At 47.1% G+C, this 21598-nt stretch overlaps 8 protein-coding genes across 8 annotated transcripts; 5 read left to right on the top strand and 3 right to left on the bottom strand.

The window, feature by feature from the left end:
• Window positions 1-6492: 6492 nt before the first annotated feature.
• Window positions 6493-7856, bottom strand: HMPREF1120_04454 (sarcosine oxidase; the record flags this gene model as incomplete). Its single annotated transcript, XM_009158585.1, has 2 exons — window positions 6493-7356; window positions 7407-7856. The coding sequence occupies 2 exons, from the start codon at window positions 7854-7856 to the stop codon at window positions 6493-6495; spliced, it is 1314 nt and encodes a 437-aa protein (XP_009156833.1).
• Window positions 7857-8406: 550 nt separating this feature from the next.
• On the top strand, window positions 8407-8812 carry HMPREF1120_04453 (uncharacterized protein; the record flags this gene model as incomplete). Its single annotated transcript, XM_009158584.1, has 2 exons — window positions 8407-8651; window positions 8713-8812. The coding sequence occupies 2 exons, from the start codon at window positions 8407-8409 to the stop codon at window positions 8810-8812; spliced, it is 345 nt and encodes a 114-aa protein (XP_009156832.1).
• Window positions 8813-9304: 492 nt separating this feature from the next.
• On the top strand, window positions 9305-10195 carry HMPREF1120_04452 (retrograde regulation protein 2; the record flags this gene model as incomplete). The annotated part of the gene is made up of 1 exon (XM_009158583.1): window positions 9305-10195. One exon carries the CDS (start codon window positions 9305-9307, stop codon window positions 10193-10195), a length of 891 nt encoding a protein of 296 aa, XP_009156831.1.
• A 433-nt stretch (window positions 10196-10628) lies between these two features.
• On the top strand, window positions 10629-12692 carry HMPREF1120_04451 (haloalkanoic acid dehalogenase). Its single transcript, XM_009158582.1, has one exon. It carries the CDS (start codon window positions 11329-11331, stop codon window positions 12211-12213), a length of 885 nt encoding a protein of 294 aa, XP_009156830.1. The 5' UTR covers window positions 10629-11328; the 3' UTR covers window positions 12214-12692.
• Window positions 12693-13138: 446 nt separating this feature from the next.
• HMPREF1120_04450 (uncharacterized protein) lies at window positions 13139-14495 on the bottom strand (the record flags this gene model as incomplete). The annotated part of the gene is made up of 2 exons (XM_009158581.1): window positions 13139-13815; window positions 13904-14495. The coding sequence occupies 2 exons, from the start codon at window positions 14493-14495 to the stop codon at window positions 13139-13141; spliced, it is 1269 nt and encodes a 422-aa protein (XP_009156829.1).
• Window positions 14496-15045: 550 nt separating this feature from the next.
• HMPREF1120_04449 (uncharacterized protein) lies at window positions 15046-17408 on the top strand. The gene is made up of 2 exons (XM_009158580.1): window positions 15046-15351; window positions 15616-17408. Exons 1-2 carry the CDS (start codon window positions 15099-15101, stop codon window positions 16836-16838), a joined length of 1476 nt encoding a protein of 491 aa, XP_009156828.1. The 5' UTR covers window positions 15046-15098; the 3' UTR covers window positions 16839-17408.
• A 57-nt stretch (window positions 17409-17465) lies between these two features.
• Window positions 17466-18728, bottom strand: HMPREF1120_04448 (DnaJ protein, subfamily A, member 2; the record flags this gene model as incomplete). Its single annotated transcript, XM_009158579.1, has 1 exon — window positions 17466-18728. One exon carries the CDS (start codon window positions 18726-18728, stop codon window positions 17466-17468), a length of 1263 nt encoding a protein of 420 aa, XP_009156827.1.
• Window positions 18729-19132: 404 nt separating this feature from the next.
• On the top strand, window positions 19133-21566 carry HMPREF1120_04447 (glutamyl-tRNA synthetase). The gene has a single exon (XM_009158578.1). It carries the CDS (start codon window positions 19249-19251, stop codon window positions 21187-21189), a length of 1941 nt encoding a protein of 646 aa, XP_009156826.1. The 5' UTR covers window positions 19133-19248; the 3' UTR covers window positions 21190-21566.
• The last annotated feature ends 32 nt before the right edge of the window (window positions 21567-21598 follow it).

Genomic DNA, 21598 nt, shown 5'->3' with positions numbered 1-21598 from the left:
CTAATCCGGCTCTTAGAAAGTCTATAAAGTTTTTCTATACTCTTTATATCTAAATCTAGAGATAAATAGTAAATATATATCGACTATCGTCTTCTTAATAATATTATCGTTAAGAATATCTACTCTTTACTCTAAATCTAGAACTATCTTAATACTATCGAAGCCGCTTAGTAGCTCTTAAAGACTAATCTTACCTAAGAATACTACTAGATTTAGATAGAAAAGATATTTATCGAAAAGACCGCCTTTAATACGCGATTCGATAAGTATAAGTTCTTAGCTATATCGTTTAGATTTACTAATATCTCTTCGATATTTTAGAGAATTTTAAACGATACTCTATAAGAATTTATTAGTAAATTTATAATTATCTACTTAGACGATATTATTATCTATTTATAGATCGAAGAAGAATACGAACGCTATCTCGAATAGATATTTAAGATACTATACGATTATAAACTATATACGAAGTCGTTAAAGTATATTATTAGTATCTAATAGCTTAAATTCTACGAATATATAGTAAGTAACGGAGAGTACTAATCTATATCTACGAAGATATAAGCTATTCTTAAATAGCCTTAGTCTCGAAATATATATAAAGTATATTAGTTTTTAGATTTAGCTTTCTACTATCGAAGATTTATCTAAAACTTTATAAAGATTACTATATCTCTATTTAATTTATTAATTAAGACGGATATTAAGCTTCGAAAAAAGAAGTTCCGATCTATTCGATAGAACGCGAGATATAAGTACGTCTTTTAAGTACTTAAAAAGACTCTCGCTACTAAACTAGTTTTATAATAAGTCGATAAATCGAAGTCTTTTCGTATAGAAATAGACTACTTCGAGTAGACTTTAGATTATATTCTTCTATAAGAAGAATCTAATAGAAAATAGTATCTAGTTATCTATAACGGGCGGAAACTTAATAGGGCTGAGCTAAACTATTCTATATATAAAAAGGAGCTTTTCGCTATTAAGTACGCTCTTTAAATCTAGATTATATATCTCTAGAATAACTATAAGATAATCGTTATAACTAATTATAAGAGTTTAAAATATCTAAATATTACTCGGACGCCTTCGAAGCGCCTTACGCGATAGATCGATAAGTTTTTCGAGTTCGACTTAGATATTTAATACCGTAAAGGCTCCGAAGCTATTATTTCTAATACTATTTCTAGACGATCTAATTTTCTAGAAAAAAGCTCTACTAATAAAGTATAGATCTCTAGCGATATAGAAGTATTTCTAAATATTTAATAAATAGTATATTCGAACGATAATATAGAATAGAAAGATATCGTTATAGTTCGATTAATAACGAAGAATAAATTCGACTTAAGTTCGGTCTAGTAAGAGTAGCTAGTGCGTATTAAGAATCTAGATTAATACTTTATAGAAGAAGACTATCTATTTCGAAAGATTAGTAATTACTTCGCTCTCTTTATCTCTATATTATTCTATCGAGACTTTATTAAGTATTATTATAAATACTACGAATATTATAGCGCGGCCGTTATAGAAAGTATCGTTAAGGTACGTAAATAATAACTATTTATAATAAAGGATATTCTTATATATACTCGAATTTATAACTAATACTAATTAGTCTAGAGATAGAAGAAGAACTAGAAAGAACTATATTTATAGATTAGACGGATCTCCCGACTCTTCGAGAAGTAGATAATCGACTTTATTAGCTCGCTATTAACTACGCTCTACGGAAATTAATAGATTCTAACGACTATTAATTTCTCTATAGACTAGTCGATAGTAAAGGTCGTAAAGAACGCTATAAACGAAGTAGTTATCGACTTTCTATTCGAAATCTACTACTAGTATAGAGTATTTTAAGAATTATTATCGAATAATAGCGCTAATCTAATCTCGAAGATTATCGAGTACTATCTTAATCGCGTTAAGATAAAGTATCGTATAATAATCTTTTACTACTCTTAGACTAATAAAAAGATAGAAAGATTTAATAGAATACTAGACGAGATCTTAACGAAGTAACTTATTAAATAATAAATTCTTTTATAGAATAAGTATCTTTTATTAACGTTATTCGTAACCCGTATTAGATTCTATATAGTAACTAGAATAAGTTTATATAAGTTTATCTACGGACTCGAATCTCGATTAATAGACGATTAACGAGAATTCGATCTATTAAATCTTAATATCGACTTTATCTCGAGACTAGAATAGCTATATATTATACGTTATAAAGTAAATAAGCTACTAGTCGAGAGAGAACTCTACTCTTAAAAACTATAATTAACGCGTTTAGAAACGCTATATCTTTTACTTAAAGAAGGCGATTTCGTTCTTCTAAATAATATATTAAAGTAGAAATTTAAATCTAACTACTTTAGACTCTTTCGGATTCTAAAGAAGCTATAGTTTAGTATATATGTACTAGAAACGATAAACTAGAAGATCTTACGTCTACTCGTTTATAGAAGCCGTTTAATATAATATTATTCGATAGATTTAGATAAGTAAACGATCTAATCGCTTACTAGAGTATAGTAAATATAACTCCGAATAGTTAGAGATAATATAATAAAGTCTTCGAATAAAGTACTTTAGATATTTAGTAATAAGTCTAATCTCCTAATATACTACGAGCTATTAATAATATTAAAGTAATAATAGATATCGTAAGAATAATTAGAAGATAGTTTAAGTAAAATAAAGAAGAGTCGTAGAGCTAAAGTAATACTAGTAAATAAACGTTGGCGAAATAGAGAATAGAAGCTAATATTCTACGGCGCGATATCGATAGAGAAGACTACGATAGCCTACGAGAGATAAACTATAATCGAAGTAGCTTTCGCTTCTAATTCTCTAGAGTAGATTACTCTATCTTTAAATAGATAATATTTTATCGCTAGAAAGAGTAACGAAGATATTAATACTTCGAGAGTATTAAATAGAATAGCTAGAATAAAGATTAGCTCTCTATACGCCTAGATTAGATAGAAATAGAGAAGTAGTAATAGACTATTATAGTCTAATCCTCTCGATACGCGAAGAATAGGGAACGAAGGGACTTTTAGTCCTCTCGAAATCTCTTCGATACTCTAGAAAAGAATAGAAAACTATATTTAGAATAGATAAGAGATCTTAAGAAATAAGAGTAATTCTATCGGACCGTACTAAGACGCCGTTATATAAGATATCTCTATTCTATTTTATATTAAGCTACTCGAATCTATATCGATAGATATCGAGATCTATCCTACTAATATCGTAGGGTATATAGATAATATAGTAGGCCTATTCTATATAAATTATATAGAGAATAGCTATAATAAGTTAATTAAAGCTATCTTAAGTAAGAAGGAATTATACTCCGTTAATAGACTAAATTAATCTAAGGATATAAGACTATAGAACCTTATAGACTAGAATATATCTACTTTATTCTTCTCGATATTCGCCGATACTATAGAAAGTATATCTACGATATTTTCTAGTTTTACTAGAATAACTCTTTCGATACTCGAGAAGAATCTTGTTTCTTAAGAGTACTTAAAACCTTATAAGAAGCGAAGATAAGATAATTTATTATCTTCGTTAGTAGTCTAAAATATTAACTATAATATAGTCGGATCTTTAGTTTCTCGTTAACGATATATCGAAGAACGCTTATTAAGATCTAATTCTAGACTAAAGATAGTATAAGACTAAATAATCTAATAATAATAGTATTCTTTATAGATAATCTATAGAAACTAGAGTATAGACTAGATCTCGACTCTTAGCTATACGTTATTAGGACGTTCTACGAAGCGCTCTAGGTATATTAAAAAACCTAAAAATAATTAATAAATTATAGTAAATCGCCTTATATAGTAGGCGTAGAAGAACCTTACTCGCGCTTCTCTACTTATTATATCGTACTAGAAGGTTTATCTATAAAATAGACTATTCGTAGAGTATCGTCTACTACTATAGTAGTATAAGAAAATAGTAATACTTCGCGGTCTTTTTACTATAATATCGTCGAAGTCGATCTTAGTAATAGTACTTCTATCGGCGCTGTCGTTTTATAATAAGAATATCCTAAAAGGCCTAAACTAGAAGTAGAGTCTAGTTACTATATATAGATAGATAGCGGACGAATATTATATATAGAATAAGTAGAAATAGTAGACTATCCGTACGCTAGATAATAGAAAGATAGATGTTCTAGTATTGGGTAAGTCGATATATAGCCTTATATAGACTATATTAATAAATCTATAAAAGACGAGACTAGTACGAATTATTACTACGTTATAATCTAACTACGTTTAGAGTCGTATACTAGTTTAGAAGATGTAGATATATATTATATAGTCTCTTTAGTATAACGATGTATTTCTAATATATATCTAGGCGAACTTCGTATCTATAATAATAGCTTAGGAGAAGAATCGATAGTATACTAACGATATCTTAATAGTAGTTTATTAGCTATATAGTTATATTCTTCCGACTCTAGACTAGTCTCGATAACTTCTATTCTTACTAAAGATATAGATATTATAGAACGACGACTTTATTAAGTCGGCGTTAGTAGAGAATATTACTCTATACGTATATTAGATTTATTGGTTCTACGAATAACTTTAATAGTTTTCGGCGTATAATATAGATCTAAAGTCTATTACGTTATCTTCTAGATAGCGATTAATATCTTTTAACGTCGATCTTCTATATCCGTTTATAGCGATAATACGAAGTCGAATCTATTCTCTAGATCTTTAATCTCGATAGCTATACGACTACTCGTCTCTTTAGTCTCGTTAGCTATATATAGACTACTTATTCTCTTACTAAAACGTACCTCTCTTATATCTTCTATTAGATCTTTTTTCTATATTTTAGGAAATCGAGTACGATATTTCTTAGTACTACGCGCTTAAATAGGTATTAATATTAACGTAGTAGATCGACGACGACTAGAAGCTTCGCTACTTATATCTCGATTATTAAATAAAGAATAATCGACTTCGCGAATAGTATAGATTATATATTTTCCGTCGAAAAGATATATTAAATTCGTAGAAATAGGCGTATTAGAGGTAGATATTAAAACGTACTCTAGGAATATTAACTCTCGATATAAGTCTAGTTTAACTATATAAAGATATATTTCGTAACGTAGATTATTTACGATATTTATTATATACTCTATAAGGGTATTCCTAACGTATATATTAGTAATATCTCTTTAACTATAAAATTCGACGGGTTTCCGAGAAATACGACTATATAGCTAAATCGATAAGCTATTATTAGGGAAAAAGGACTACTTCTAGTACTATTTCGTCTAGATAATAGAATTAATTACTATATCGCTAGACTTAACGCTATAAATATTATTATCGATCTAGAAACGAATTAGTAACTATATCTTTCGATATAGTATAGTATATTTACGAAAGAAACTATCTTTATTATCTTAGTTACTAGTAGGTCTTTAATTATCTTCTTAACTCGTTAATAGTATTAAGTATTTAGAACTTATAGTCTAGTTAGCGTTTTAACTTATCTAAGTAGTATAATAACTATAATAGTAGTTATAGAAGATTTAGTTTTAATCGATAAAAGACTTAGGACTTAGAAATATAAACGACTAGAAAGAAGTATAAAAATAAGTAAGAAGAAAAGAAGTAAGAGACGTCTACTTATACTTCTTAAAACCTCGCCGGATTAATCTCGAATTAGCTTCGAAGAGTAATAGCGAGTACTATTACGCGTATAGACTCTCTTTACTTACCGTCTTAACGATCTTAATTTACTCTCGATTTATTTAGCTTTACTATTCTAGGCGTATATACTATTTCTATAGCTAAAGATAAGAGATATATACTCGCTCTATATATCTCGATCGGTACTAAAGATATAGATACTATAAATACTTATTCTAACGATAGAACTACTTAGGAAACGAAGTATTCGAGATATAGAAATACTATTTTATTCTCTACTATAAGACTAATAAAGGTACTCGATATTCTTCGACGACGAATAAGACTATTTAATAGTCTAGATAGAGGAGGATATAATAAAATAGGTACTTTATATACTAAGTATTATAAAGACGTCGGGACTCGTCTTTCGGTCTCGGCTAGCGTCGTACGCTATTGTACAATCTCTAGAAAGTATATAGTCTGACGAGGCCCCAGGCCCCGTTGAAATAGGACAAGTCCTCCGTGAAATCATAGTAGCGCCGCCCTATGATCACGTGACAGATGGCCGGGCCGACTGTGAAGAAATTAGGTCGCATTCGTACAATCTACGGAGTGCCCGAAGTTGATCACACACCGGCTACCGTATGCAATGATCTTTTACAAGTCGCCGAATTCTATTCATGTTTGAAGGTCCTATCGCAAGCAAGATTTCGTTCCGTCCCTCAGGCTGCGCTGACCCATATGCTTGGAACTTTACTTGAACGATAGGTACTAGTATGGCTCTCAGCTTTCACAACCGGGCGCCTTCCGCACGCCGCGACACCGACTGCATGATGCGCTTGTTCCTCCCCTTCCACCCGTCCAGCTCGCCCAAGTCCCGCGCGGGCCACGGATGAGGCTCTTTGCCCGTCTTGGGCGGCGTGGCTCCGAATCGCCACTGCCACAGGTCCGCATAGTCTTGGCTTAGCTTGCCCTCCATCATGTCGACGATATACTGCCCGATCACCGGCAGGAACTTGAACCCGTGGCCCGAGCCAGCTGTGCCGATGAACAAATTCTTGTTGGTCGGCGAAGGGCAGATGCGGAAGTTGACGTCCTTGGTGTCGCCATCCCAGCACATCCGCGTGGATACCCATTCGCGGTCCGCGAGCTCGGGGATTTGGTCGCGGACGAACTCTCTCATTTCCTCCTCAATCTGTCGGGGCACCCCGTCCTCCGGAAAGTCTTGGTGCGAGTGGCCGAGTGATGCTCCGGGAACTTTGGAATTGTAATAATTCGTGATGAAGCGGCAGCTGCAGAGCTTGAGGAGGCCGTTCTCGTCGGGAGGAAACAGGATCCCCTGTTCAAAGTCGTCCACAATGGGTAGGTTTCGATACTTGTGAGCCTCGTCCGGCGACAGCTGAATGACACCCACACAGTGGGAACGGGCGACGATCTCATCTTTGGCGTCGATCAGGGCGGCGGTGTTGGCGCCAGTGCAAAGAATGACCACGTCGGCCAAGTGTGCTTCACCGTTCTGGGTCAGGGCGCCGATACAGTCGCCCTTGTCGTTGAAGAGCAGTCGCTGCACCCAGCCGCGATCTCCTGTCACATACTCGACACCGTTTGCTTGAGCAGCGGTGGCCATACGAAGAAGCGCCTGACCGGACGGAACCTGTTTCGCACATCAACAAAGGTGACCACAAGTACGGACGATGTCCTCACCCATCCAGCCTCGGGACTCCAGAGACTGGTCCACCCGGGGAAAGACCCCGTGAATTCGGGCCATTTCCGCTTGATTTCGTCGACTGAAATAAACCTAACCCCTTCGCGGCCGGCGTTCTGGCTGGTCTCGTGGGCGGCCTTCAAGAACTCCCGAGTCAAGTCGTGGGCGGCCATGAGCCAGCCGGTGTGATGGAACATACCCGAAAACAGATTCCCGGACGCTTTCCAGATCTTCATGGCCTCAACCCCAAGCCGGGAGTACAGTGGGTTCGGGTAATCGAATCGCACAATCTTGTTGAGATCCGTCGCCGCCGCATCCTTGGAAGGGGCAGCAAATCGATCAAGGACCCTGACGCGGGTGTAGCCACGTTTAGCCAGGTGGAAGGCGGTAGAAGTGCCAAAGGCACCTCCACCCACAACGAGGACTGAGGGATTAACGATTTCAGACATGCTTGGAGATTGTGATTACAGAAGCTGATAGCGGGAGAGTGTCTTTCAGGAGCCCCTTATGTACAGAAGCCCCGGGTGATTCCCAGTGGAGCATCTGGACAATTCCTCCCCGGTATTTGATAGCGGCTTGCTCGACCGCCGCCGAAGAGGTGCGCATGATGCCTATCGATCTTTCATGGGCGGGGAAGGTCGTCCCAGGGCCCGACAGAGTGTATCGCCATTGGCCGATAAGCAATGACCTCGGCGAGCAGAAGTGCCTTGCCGAATCAGAGGCCGAAGGGTCTTCCGTCAGCACGCGGCGAGCGGCGCGGCTTTCCCGATATAGAGCCGGGACCGCCGCTATATTGTCGGCGAACACTGCTAGCGGCCGAGAAGTGCGCCGATCAGCCTCATGGCCACCAAGTGCGCGGCAGCATCCAGAAGAAGGAAACCTGGAGATATGGGCAAAGCTCAGGTCTATAAAGATGCGGCAGCGACTCGAGCCACTGTCATTGTATCACTACTTCAGAAACCGTATCAGAATGCACTGTGAACGAACCCGTCAATCATCATGGCGGTTTGGAATGGTGCAGACGACGCCGCGGTCGACAAGATGGCCCCGAATCTTGCCCTCACGGAAAGCCTTCCACAAGAAGGCATCAGCGACATGATTAGCGACAGGCACCAGCTGCCGACATCCCTCTGCAACCTCTCCGAGGAAGAGTTGGACAAGATGAAAAGACACCTGGTTCGAAAGCTGGATATGCGTCTCATGGGTCCGTTGATTTTGATGTATATCATGAACTACCTCGACAGGTGAGACGCTACGCTGAGCTGGGGTCGTGCGTCACCTGACCTAAGCTGATGGCATCTCCAGAAATGCCATTGCCGCTGCAAAGATCTCCGGTATAGTGGAAGACCTGGACCTCAGTGATTCTCAATACCAGACCTGCGTCAGTATTCTTTTCGTCGGGTAAGGAACGACCTTTGTCCGCTCCGGCGGGACCTGAGACTGAGTTTGAAATGTGTAGCTACATTTTGATGCAAGTTCCCTCGAATCTGTTTCTGAACAAAATCGGCCGACCGTGTCTCTATCTGCCCACCTGTATGATGATTTGGGTACGCCAAGCCCTCCTCTCGACTGGTCGAGGCGATTCCATCTCTGACGTGCAAAACAGGGTGTCCTTTGTGCTTGTGCCGGAGCTGTACACGGCTTCGGCGGTCTCCTGGCGACACGGTTTCTGCTGGGATTCATCGAGGCGGCATATTTTGTAAGTGACTCTGCCCTACAATCTTCGCATCGCTTTCCGTACGGCCCTACTCTACTGCGGCTCTCTTCTTTCGGGTGCTTTTTCTGGGCTCATCGCGGCAGGCATCACCAAAGACCTTGACGGGTAAGCGCCCACTCAAGCATGGGCGTCAGCCAAATCAGATCGCCTTGAGCTTTTACTAACGGTTGAATCAGGGCCATGGGTCTCGCATCCTGGCGATGGCTGTTCATCATTGAGGGATCCATGACTGTCGCCATCGCGCTCTTGGCCCTGTTCGTTCTTCCCGACTTCCCCATCAACACGAGGTGGATCTCTCCCGTTGAACGTGACCTGGCGACGTGGCGGCTGTATATCGACGTGGGCCAAGAGGACTGGGTCGACTCGCGGCGCGAATCCCTCTGGGACGGCCTGAAACTCTGTCTGCACGACCCGAAGACCTTTATTGGCATTCCCCTGATCTTTGGCGTCGTCTCATCCGGGACCATCAGCAGCTATTTCCCCACCGTCGTCAGCACGCTGGGTTACAACCACACCAAAACCCTTCTTCTGACAGCGCCGCCATACCTGCTCTCCTGCATCGGCGCCCTTGGCGTGTGCCTCAATGCCGACCGCACGGGCGAACGCTACCTCCACTTTACGCTTCCAGTCTGGGTGTCGGTGGCCGGGTTCGTCATCTCGGCCTCGACCCTCAATGTGCCGGCCCGATACTTCTCGATGATGATCATGCTACCGGGCATCTATACCGCCTTCACGCTCGGTCTGACGTGGATGGCCAATACCATGCCCCGTCCCCCGGCCAAGCGTGCAGCCCTTCTGGCCCTGTGCAACGCCTGTTCTAATTGCTCGAGTGTGTACGGCCCCTTCATGTATCCGGACTGGCAGGCACCACGGTTCATCATCGCCATGTGCGTCAACGCAGGGACGGCCCTCATGTCCATCGCTGTGGCTACCGGGTTTAGGTTTCACCTGGTGAGGCTCAATCGGCAGCTAGATATCGACGAAGGGTTTGGCCCGAATGCAGATGGCGAGGCGGACGCCGGGCCCCAACAGGGTGGCACGGCTGAGAAAGGGTTCAGGTACTTGTATTAAGTAGTCGGGCAGGGACTGGAGCCAATGCCCGGCTGGTGGTTGATTTTGGCTTGGCAGATGTTTTCCTTGACGACAAAGATCTCTCGCAGGATCAATACAGGATCAATACCACCGGAGAACTTGCAGGGCGCGGGCTATCTTATATTACTACCCCAGCTGCGCAGTAGAAACCCCCCCAGGGAAACGCCTAAGGTAGCCCCAGACTTTAATACCGAATACCCTGCCTGTTTTTCTGCCGTGGTTCTCCCGCTTGAACGGTCGCGTCCTCCTCACTTCGGTGAACCGACAGATGCTTGGTGGATGTTTGACGTGCTCTAGATACCTGCGAGTCGAATGACTTGTCACTAATAACAGACTTAGAAGCCTAAATGGATATAAAAGTATGAATACTTATTTAGCCAGGCAGACTGAATACCGCCCTGGAGGGCCCGTTCAAGCGGCAAGATGTTCTATGGGCGGCTCGCCGCAGCAGGTTTCAGCCGGGTTTTCTCCTGCATCGAGGAAATGGAGTACTATGCCTGGTTCCTATCTTGTGGTCTGCTGTGGGTTGGATTGGTTCGACGAATCTCATTATTGCGAGTTCGAAATTATGAACATCGACATCGATCTCAGCTCCTGTTCCGAGTTTCACGTTGGTTCGGCTACAGCCGACACCGACAACGTCTCCGTGTCCGTCTCGGCCTCCACTTCCGCCTTGTGACAAGGCACCAAGATACGCGAATATCATCGGGTGCAACGCCAATGCCACTGAAATCTCCGGCATCAAAGGGCGTATAAAATCGCGGAACGGACAACTCGATCGACGATTCAATATGGGGACAAAGGTTACTCACAAGAAGGGTAGGGCAGCAGAGTGAGACAAAAGCCATTCAGAGCAGATCCCAGGCTGGCAAAGGGACCAGGTATATAAATCTCTGACCTTACCCCCCACAAACCGACCCCGCGTCCATAAGTGAACATCAACCGTTGAAGGATACAAACACCACCTCAACCAGTAGTACAGGAGACTTGGGCTACACCAACAGCAACACCATCACCGATATCAACATCAGTCTGACTACCCACTGGCTATCCCGTCCAGAACCACCATTGTCGCTCTTGCCAGCTCCCATCAACGACTCAACAACTGAAAGATGTCTAACGACTCCGACCCATCCCTCCCCATGCCCGAACCCACGGTGCCGCGCCGACCCTTTCCCACATTCAAGCTCCTCTCATTCGACATCTACGGCACGTTGATCGACTGGGAACAGGGGATCTTGGAGCGTCTGAAACCATTGATCTCACGCCTCGACGGAGCCACCAACGCACCCGCCCACGCGCAACAGTACCTCGAAGACAGCCGCAGCAACCCGACCGGCCGCCCGGTCCAACTGGCCGCCAAATTCAACGAGATTGAAGCGCAACTCCAGGCCGAGAACCCCGGCGCAAAGTACTCTGAGATTCTACGGAAAGCGTATCTTCGACTTGCTGAAGACTTGGGCGTGACGGACACCAATATTGACCAAGAAGCCCAAGCCTTCGGCGCCAGCATTGGCGAATGGCCCGCGTTCTCCGACACCGTGAACGCGATGCGCCGGCTGCGGAAATACTATGATTTCCTCGTGCCGCTGAGCAACGTCGACCGCGACAGTTTTGCAGGCACGCGGACCGGCCCATTGCAAAACAAAGTCGATTTCTTCCGCGTCTACACCGCCCAGGACATTGGCAGTTACAAACCCAACCCCCGCAATTTCGATTACCTGATCGACCACGTCAAACTGGACGCCGGTGTTGATAAGCACGATATCCTGCACGTTGCACAGAGTCTGTTCCATGACCATGTCCCTGCGAAAAGGGCCGGATTGAGTTCCGTCTGGATCAATCGTGCTGGTGCGGGCATGGGCAGCGGTAAAGGGATCAAGACTTTGCATGACGCCGGTGAGGTCGGCTATGGGTGGAGGTATGCGACCTTGGGGGAATTTGCGGATGAGGTGGAGAGACAGTTTGCTGAGCAGCAGCAGGGGAAAGGACAATAAAGAATAAAACCTCAAGGTGGGCTTGGACGGCGAAATCCATCGTCCACGGACAGCTTCAGTAGAAGATTGTTGGTCCCTGATGATTGAAGATCAGGCGGACTGTCACATAGATGGCTACTCCAACGATACTATATCGGGACTTTGTTTCCAGGAGTATCTTGGGATGAGCTGGTCCAACAAGACAAGACAGGGAAAATGCCAAAAAATTAAGGATATAGGACAAAATTGCGTCCAAGTACAATCACATCCACCAGCAGTTCCATTCCAATGCATCTACCCATAGTCAGCTTACTCAGAGGACAGGAAATCGAGATCGGATGAAGCATATCATGACGAGGAATGCGACAAAGTCGGCATTCCGGACAGGCAAAGGTCCATTGCCCGGTCTTCGGGGAGTGGCACCAAAAACCGCCTGGTCCGTTCTGTGGTAGCATAGCACGAAACGGATGGAATCCATGCAATCATCGACGAAAACATCAACTCTTCATTATTCTTGAATCAGTACGGACTATAGCCGTCGCTCACAGGACCAAGTAAGCCTTCCTTGCCTTTCCCAGCCGCAATCCGAGTCTATCTTGTCCCTCTCATGAAGGTGGAAAAAAAAGGGTATCTTTTTTATGTGTCTTGTGGCCAAGTCAACGCAACGCAAAATATCATGGCAGGAGTGCAATCCAGGACGGCATTCGCAATCGGCACCCATCGGCCACCAGTAACAGGAACAGGAACTGTGCAGTTCACAAGCAAGCAAATGCGCCCTCCATCAACCAAGGGCATAATACTCAGACCCACTCCGTCGGAAAATCTCTGTTCAGCGCTTGCTGGCCGAGGAAGCCTTGCTTCTTCTGGGACGCTTCTAACGCCCTCCGTGTAGCGGCGTACCGACCGAGTCCTGAATAGTTTGTTAGCGGCATAGTTGATATGGAGATCAAGCCATCAGCATCACCTTTTTCCGCTTGCGCTGGCTGCCGTAATCATCCCCGTCATCACCGTCGCCATCTTCTGGGTCTGAATATCCCTCGCCATACCCCACGAAACTGTCGTCGCCATAACTTCGCTTCTTCCCACGCGTCTGGCGCTTGGGCTCTGCCGTGGCTGGGACCGATTGTCGTGCTGTGACTCCGTTGGCATAGCGCGAAAACGCGGGCTGGGGGGCGACCGGGGTGGCAGGCCGCGGCGGCAGAAATCCCGTCGGTTTGGGCTTATCAAACCCTAGGACGTCTTCCCAGTGAGTGTTGTCTCGGACAGTTCCAGGCTGCATCTGCATGGCTTGTTTCAACTTCGCTCGGAAATCCGGCGTCACCTCGATCTTCGACTTGGCATGTTCTGCATTCCACTGTGCGTCTGGTTCAAGACCCCAAGGCGACGAGCCTGCCATGCGCCGCAACGGGCCAGGTTGATCCTCCTCGACATTGCGCTCCGCTTTGACCGGTTTGTTCCGCCCAGCCAAACCAAAACTCTTGATCTGTCCTTCATACGACTTACGCAGCTTGTTGATTTTCTCCCCAGTTTTCGGATCGATGCGAGCGACACTGTGTAGTAACGAATTCATCCCATACAGCGCCAGGAGGTGCTTCTGTGGATTGGGCCTCTGACGCTCGACTTCTGCACATGGTCCAGCGCGTTAACAAAACCTGCAAAACAAGCACAACTACTGTAACTGTGAGTGGTGGGAGATTCAGGAGAGCCTTACTGGATCTGCAAAGAAGAAAGGCTTCGCCCATATCTTTCTGTAGCTGTTCCAGAGTCACCTCGCCCTCCGCATGTCGAGAAGTGTTATCCGCCGCGCGATCCAGGGAGTTTTGCGGCTCGTCCGCATTTTCTGTCATTGTAATGTCTGTATCCGTAACATTATGCCGGTCATGGTTCGTTGCTTGTGTCGGTGTCTGTACCTCGCTCTGATCCGCCTCGCCAAACCCAGCCCCATCAAGCCTTGGTCGCTTGTCCCGATGTTGGTCCAAATCCTCTGCCATACCAAAACTAGACATGCCCGTCACACTGTGCGCTGGAGTCGGAAGAGACTGCGGATGGATCGATTGCTGAGGAAGCGATGCGGAGGGGCCTTTTCGTGGTGAGCGCGGAGCCGATCGACTCGATCCCTCGTCGGTGTGTTGATGTTGTGACGTTCCATAGGCCGAGACATAACTCTTTGTAGCGACGGACATCAAAGATGGAGATTTGGGCGACTCCGACGGTGTCTCAGTCTGGTGCCGTCGCTTGAGCCCCGATTCGGGCGGAGAAGTCGGCGAGAGCGGAACGGCCGTCGATGGGGACAGGAAGGACATCAACTAGCGCAAAAGAAACTCGGGATATGGGAGGCACGCCCAGCAGCCGCCGTAGCAGATTTCTTGCTAGGCTGAGCGTGGGTGGTGTGTTGCTTCTGGCGAGCGCGGCGTCCGTTGATTCCACGTCAAAGCAGGGTCGCTAGTGATGAGAGTCGCCGTGGAGTATCGTTAACGGTATCTATATCGTCGGAGGTAAGGGGTAGATTGCTGCGCTAAAGTCGGTGGTGGACAAGGATGGACGGGGTTCGAGTTGACAACGAACCGAATGTCAGTTGAATGAACGAATCTGACGAGCAGCCAGAAAGAGGAGGATTGCAGTCCAGCCTCAACTTGGAGCCTCCGGCTGGGGTGTCAGTCGACGCCGGTCACGTGGATTGCATAATAAATCGCGTATCAATCACGTGAGAAGCTGCCTGCGGAGATGATGCAAGTCACATGACCTGGACTTCACTGTACTGCGCCGTATAATCCTCCGTAGTACCGGACCTGGCGCGTTATCTTATCAGTCAGTGAGTGACACGATGGCAGCCTTGTATCAAACATCAACGCATTTCATTCACTTCTGCCGTTAACGTTCCCCCAGTCTTGTCTACCCTAATCACCATGGAGCAGAGATCCAAAATACCCCCGGGTCTCCCTAGGGAGAATCCCACAAAATCATACTGGCAAGATCCACCTTCAGATATAGCAGACTGCCGCACGACTCCTGACCTGCCCACTCACGCCGACGTGGTCATAATCGGCTCTGGGCTCAGCGGCGCCAGCATATCCTACAACTTGCTATCCTCAGAGCCGAATCTGAGAGTCGTCATGCTTGAAGCCCGCCAGGCCGCAAGCGGCGCAAGTGGCCGGAACGGTAGGTCCAATTATCCAGCGACGCAACTAGTGGACTCATATTGCGCTCGTGTTTCCCATTCTACCTCTCCTTTACTCCTTACCAGCTCCTATGCATCTTGCAAGGCCATCAGGAACAGCTCCTACTGTAGGACCCTTGCCAATACCAGTGCCTCGTGCTGACCCACATTGATTCCTTTCCCTCTGTTCGATTATCATCTCCATTGCACTTGATTTCTATTATATGTGCCACCCACAGTCTCTGATAAATAACCCCCTCGTCAAGGCGGACACACCAAACCGGCGACCTACCGCTCATTCAGCGACAACGTGCATTCTGTGGGCGCCGAGGACGCCATGAAAATCACACGACTAGAACAAACCACCATGGAAGCCGTCCACGCATTCGCCCACAAACACCAAATCGACTGCGACTCGCACCGCTGCCAAACCGTCGACGTGTTCTACGACCTGGAACAGTTACAGGCAGCGCGAGAATCCGTGGCCTTGATGGAGAAACTCATGGATCCCCAGAACTGTCCTAAGCACATCTTTCACGACGGAAAAACAACAGCCGAACGGTTCCTGGCCCAAGACAGCATGGGCGCAGTGGAATACGAATCCGGCAGCCTGAACGCGTACAAATTCACCATTGGTATACTAAAGCTCGCTCTGCAAAAGGGTCTCAATCTACAATGCAACACTCCTGCAATTCGAATCAGCAAATCTGACACAACCAACCCAAACGCGTCATCAGTTCTGTGGACCATCTCGACTGCGTCTCGCGGCACAATCACCACTCCCAAACTAGTCCTCGCCACAAACGCCTATTCGGCCCACCTATACCCGCCGCTCCAAGGCGTGGTCGTACCTCTGCGAGGCGTGGTCACCGCCCAACGACCGGGCCTATCGATATCCCAGCGCAGTTGCGGTCGTGGTCGTCTGGACACCACATATTCATTTGTCCATGAAGGTGACTTTGAATACATGATTACTCGACCGTCGCGAGACCAAACTGACATAAACTCAAACTTTGACATCGTCATCGGAGGCGGCATGCACGTTGCTCCCCGGGGAGGGCTCGACGAGTACGGAAATACAGACGACACCACGTACGACAAGGCCTCAGCGGAGTATTTGCTCCAGTGTACGAAGAACAAGTACTTCAATAACATTTGGGGCCCAGACAATTCCGACGGCCAGTGTCGGAGCGTCTGGAGTGGCATTATGGCATTCTCGGCTGATGGGTATCCCTTTGTTGGTCCCGTTCCAGGCGAACAGGGCTTATTTCTGCATGTTTCGTTCCAAGGCCATGGGATGGTGCTTTGCTTTTCCTGTGCCAGGGCAGCGGCGAGTATGATTTTGGATAGCGGTAAAAATGGAGAGCAAGACGAAGCTGTCGACAGCAGCAAACACAGCATGAGTAGTTTAGATAGCTGGTTCCCGAATTGTTATCGAGTCACGAGTGAAAGATTGAGTCGCAAATTTACAGATGATCACCTTCCTTGAAACAAACATCGAACCCGCCGTGTGGCCATGAGGGCGAGGAAGGTCGGATCAAGTTCAGGAAGAAGAGGCTGCGAAAAGGGGGTAGGTGGCGTGGTCGGACGATATAGACGTATGGACATGGAATAGAGGATTACGTACAGATGGATAGATGGCTCGTCCAAGTCTCGAGAGAAGGCGATGCAACACGCTATATTTCAAAGAATTAGAGGTCGGGTCGATGCAACGGGAAATTTTGGGATTCTCGTATCTCCAGTCACCAGGAGCGAATCAATGAGAACGATTTCAGCAAACAGACTTCAAAACGAACATTGTTCGGAAAGATATGTTGTGTTTGGAAAAGATACCTTATGCTCTCGCATCCTATCATCAAGAAGATCAAGTCGACCAGTCCTACGCATTCAGACTCAGATTACCCAACGCCGGAGCAACGCAATATTGCGTATTTTCCCGTAAAATAACAAAAGCAACGCCGTCTATTGCCGTTGACGTTAACCTCCCAGTCACTTGTCTTGCTTGTCCCTAGGGACCCTCCAGGATTGATTCAGTTTCCAATGTGCTGCCATTTTTGAGAGTCATAAAGTCATCACGTGTACAGTCCTGGCATCCCTCATGCGAGTCTTGAGTCCTTTATTGCGTCTGGCACTGGGCCTGGTGAGGACCGTCATCATCTTCCCAGCCATCATGGCCTTCCTGACCACCAATCTCTTCAGGATCCGCAACTTCGAAACTGACTTCGTCGGCCTCTTCGGCTTCGATTGGTGGCGGTGGCGGCGGCAGCAATTTCCGCAAAGCCTCCAGAGCGGCCGGATCCGAAAAGTAGCCGTCTTCAGGGAACTCGACTTCGACGACGAGGTACAAATCGCCCTTGGCGTCGGACTTCTTCAGCGGCATACCTTCGCCGCGGACTTTGAGAACTTCGCCAGGACGCAAAATCTGGCCAGGCGTCTGAGGATGGTTGAGCTCGATGCCCCGCCCGTCGAGATGTTTGAGCACGACGCGGTGGAAGCCCGTGAGGGCCTCAGCGAGGGTGATGTGGATCTTGGCCGTCAGGTCGTTGCCCGCCCGCTGGAAGGTTTCATGCGGCAACTCGACAAGATGGAAAATGATGTCGCCGGTCTGCTCCGCGCCAGGAATCTGATCGGCCTCGCCTTCAAGTTTGATCTGATCGCCTTCTCGGGCGCCCCGTGGGATGTAGAGCTCGAGTTGTTTGCGCTCCTCCGTGACCCGCTTGCCCTTGCACTTTTTGCATTTGTCCTTGGGATTCCATACCTGACCGGTACCTTCGCAGGCGCCACATTCGACCATGCGCTGCGTCAACATGCCGGGTCCAACTTGACTCAGGATCTGTCTGACACCTTTACCCTTGCAAGTGGCACATTCTTTGGGTTGTGCCTTTTCCACGCCGCCGCTGCCGTTGCACTTGGAACAAATGACGTTCTTGGTGCTGGAGAACTTGACCGTCTTTCCCTTGTACAGGTCTTCTAAGGTAACTTCGTATTTCTGGTTTTCGTCGGGACTTCGTCGCATCCTCCGGGGACCGCCGCCCATGCCAGGCATGCCGCCGCCCATACCGAACATGTTCAGAATGTCTTCCATGTTGACGTCAGCGCCCATGCCGCCGGGGCCTCCTCGGCCGTCAAATGCGGCCATCCCGTATCTGTCGTACATTTGTCTCTTTTCATCATCGGATAAGATCTCATATGCCTGTGTCACGGTCTTGAACCGGGCTTCGGCTTCCTCTTTCTGGTCTTCGGGGACTTTGTCAGGATGACTCGCTAGGGCGGCCTTGCGATAAGCCTTTTTGATGTCTGCGGGTGAGGCATCTTTGGAGACCCCGAGGATCTCGTAGAGATCAGTGTCTTTGTTATCGGAATTGGCTTCGCCGTTCATGTTGTAGGTGTTTCAATTTCAATTTTCTTTGGTTGTGAGATTACGTGTGATAAGGAGGATTGCTAAATAGGAAAAAAAGGTGAAGAATGTCTGAATTTGAGATCTTTGTTTCGACAGGGATCAATGGGGTTTGGACTGCCAGAAAAATGCCGTAGTACAAGGTTGTAGGGCAGTGGTGAGAAATCTGGCCGGCGGGTGAATTCAGCCCCAGACTTTGCAGGTCGAGTTGCGACTGGAATGATCCAACGTAAAATCGTCAGACGATAGTACCACTAGGCACGTTAGCGCAGGGTCCAAGCCGTCTAAATCGTCCAAATCTTACGGCGGAGCAGATCCTCGCGGCTGTGGCTTCGGCTTAGTCAGCGACCAGCCTGAAATAAACCGCATTGACAGCCTCGTCCAAATCGAGACCAACCTTGAACATTCTCGCGCATTCGACCCGTGAACGACTAGGAGTTTTTTGTTCATTCTCTCTGGGGGTGCGCGTGCGAGTCCGACTTCGACCACACGTGCCAGACACATGAGGACTGGCCCGGCCGCCGGGCTGATCTCTGCCACCGGCTGGATCTGCAAATCATGCCGTGCCCATCAAGCAGAACCCCATCGTCTGCGAGTTAGTCCTAGACCTTCGCGGACCGGCAGCCTCGTCCAGGCTCGCAAATCGTCCTCGTCTTATTCTGTCTCGTCTAGTGGTTCCACTCCCGGCCGCCGAGGAAAGTTGCCAGACAGACCCGCTCGAACACGGTTTGCGCCATCGCCGACAGGAAACCTGCACCTTGGATCGATTCGAACAGCACTGTTCAATTATCTCCTGGCACGGGCAACACAAGGGCAATTCCTCCTTCGGATCGAAGACACAGATGCCAAACGAACCATCCCGGGCGCCGAAGAAGGACTCTACCGCGACCTACAGTGGGCGGGACTGCAATGGGACGAAGGGCCTCTGGTAGGCGGTCCATACGGACCATACCGACAATCGGAACGATTACCCCTGTACAAAAAGCACATTGAGACTCTACTCTCGACAGGTCGGGCATACCGATGTTTCTGTACGCCGGAGCGACTGGATGAATTGAACCGACGTCGGCACGAGAAGGGACTCAACCTGGGTTACGACCGCAAATGCCTTCAAATACCGACTGGAGAGGCGGAAAATCGAGCATCGCGCGGCGAGCAGCATGTCATTCGGTTTCTCTCGCCGCCCGATTGGCCGAGATATACTGACTTGGTATACGGGCGAAGCGGGCACGGGGCCGAAAAGACCAAGAAGCTGCTCGTTGACGAGCCGGTGTACGAAGACACGATCCTGATCAAATCCGACGGGTTCCCGACCTACCATTGGGCGAATGTCTGCGACGACCATGAAATGCACATCACGCACGTCGTGCGCGGCTCTGAATGGATGGCGTCAACACCCTTACACGTCGCGCTGTACCAGTCTCTGAGATGGGATGCGCCGCAGTTCGCACACGTGCCGCTTCTCGTCGACCAGAACCGCCAGAAGCTGAGTAAACGCAACTTCGACTCGGACATTGCCAGTTTCCGCAACAAAGGCATCTTCCCGGAAGCCCTGGTCAACTTTGCCGCCCTGCTGGGCTGGTCGCACACGCAGAAGAACGACGTGCTGAACCTTCAACAGCTCGAGAAGCTGTTCGATCTCAAGATCACAAAGGGGAACACTATTGTTTCGTTCGACAAGCTGCAGTACCTGCAAATCAAGCATGCACGCCGCAGGGTCGAGGCCGCCGGCGAGCCCTTTGAGCAAATGATCCGCGAAGTCGCTGTCGCCGTGTTGGAGAGGTACGGCGCCGCCCGAGTCTCTGGGTTTCTGGGCCGACGGTCTCTTCGCGACGTATTGGCGACGATCCTCAAAGTTCCTTCTTTACCGTACCGGTCGGCCACCGACTTCGCGGAGAACCAGTGTTCCATATTCTTTGAGCCTGCGGCAACGACGCCAGAACAGCTCGACCAGTTCGACTTCGATCCTGCCCATCTGCATGCTCTGCGCGTCGCGGCCTCCACGCTCTGCTTGATTCCCGAATCCCAATGGTCCGAACAGGTCCACCACTCCCAGCTGCGGATGCTAGAATACCAGGTCCCAATAGCGGAGACTGACGGAACAACAACAACAACAACCGTTGAAGATGTCGCTGGTGCTACTGCTGCTACTGCAGCAAAATGGAAACGCGATCTATACCACTATCTCCGCTGGGCGTTGTTAGGCGGTGCCCGCGGGCCCGGCATCGCCGCGACATTGGAGATTCTCGGCCGTGAGGCGTCCGTGGCCCGAATCCAGGCCGCGAACCGTCTGGCTCAGCAGTATGAAGCTGTAAAAACCAAACCTGTCATTGAGGCCCAGGCGTTCAAGGGTGATGTCGAGGGCAAGAGACGTCTGGATAAGCAGTGGAAGGGATATTCGATGGCTGGAGCTGGAGCTGCTAGTAAAGCAGTTGCTGCTTGATGCACTGGCACTACCATTAGTACAGTTACTGTTGTCGGCGTCGGTGTTGATACTGATGATGGTGCTGCTCCACCTGCATAATGTCATCATATTGTTCCAAATTGGTCTCTGGGTCCAAAATACCTAGGTACGCAGGCTGTACGTTGACTACTCAGTGGTCCCTGGTACTATGCGTAGTACTACTATGTACCGTTGTAGGTACCTTATATCAAGTACTACAGTATACTGATATACCCCGAGTCTCTTCTGAAACTGAACGGGATTTTGTTTAATCGTTCCAAAACTTCTCATGACCAGAGAAATCAATACCAGGATAAAATCCCCCTCACGGTCGGATTGGAATCGAACCACTCAGAATTCTGTTGCATTTCTTCTCATCTCATTGTCTGTCTCCAGCCTACTTGTTTTG

Source organism: Exophiala dermatitidis (assembly GCF_000230625.1).
Source record: "Exophiala dermatitidis NIH/UT8656 unplaced genomic scaffold supercont1.4, whole genome shotgun sequence".
NCBI lineage: Eukaryota > Fungi > Ascomycota > Eurotiomycetes > Chaetothyriales > Herpotrichiellaceae > Exophiala > Exophiala dermatitidis.
This window is presented reverse-complemented; position numbering and strand designations above follow the sequence as displayed.

What these genes read in the sequence shown, in the direction of transcription:
- HMPREF1120_04447 (XM_009158578.1), top strand. Translation starts at nt 19,249, where the DNA reads ATGAGGACTGGCCCGGCCGCCGGGCTGATCTCTGCCACCGGCTGGATC.
- HMPREF1120_04449 (XM_009158580.1), top strand. Translation starts at nt 15,099, where the DNA reads ATGGAGCAGAGATCCAAAATACCCCCGGGTCTCCCTAGGGAGAATCCC. An exon ending in CGGCGCAAGTGGCCGGAACG is followed by an intron (nt 15,352 to 15,615) that starts GTAGGTCCAATT and finishes CCCCTCGTCAAG; the next exon opens with GCGGACACACCAAACCGGCG.
- HMPREF1120_04451 (XM_009158582.1), top strand. Translation starts at nt 11,329, where the DNA reads ATGTCTAACGACTCCGACCCATCCCTCCCCATGCCCGAACCCACGGTG.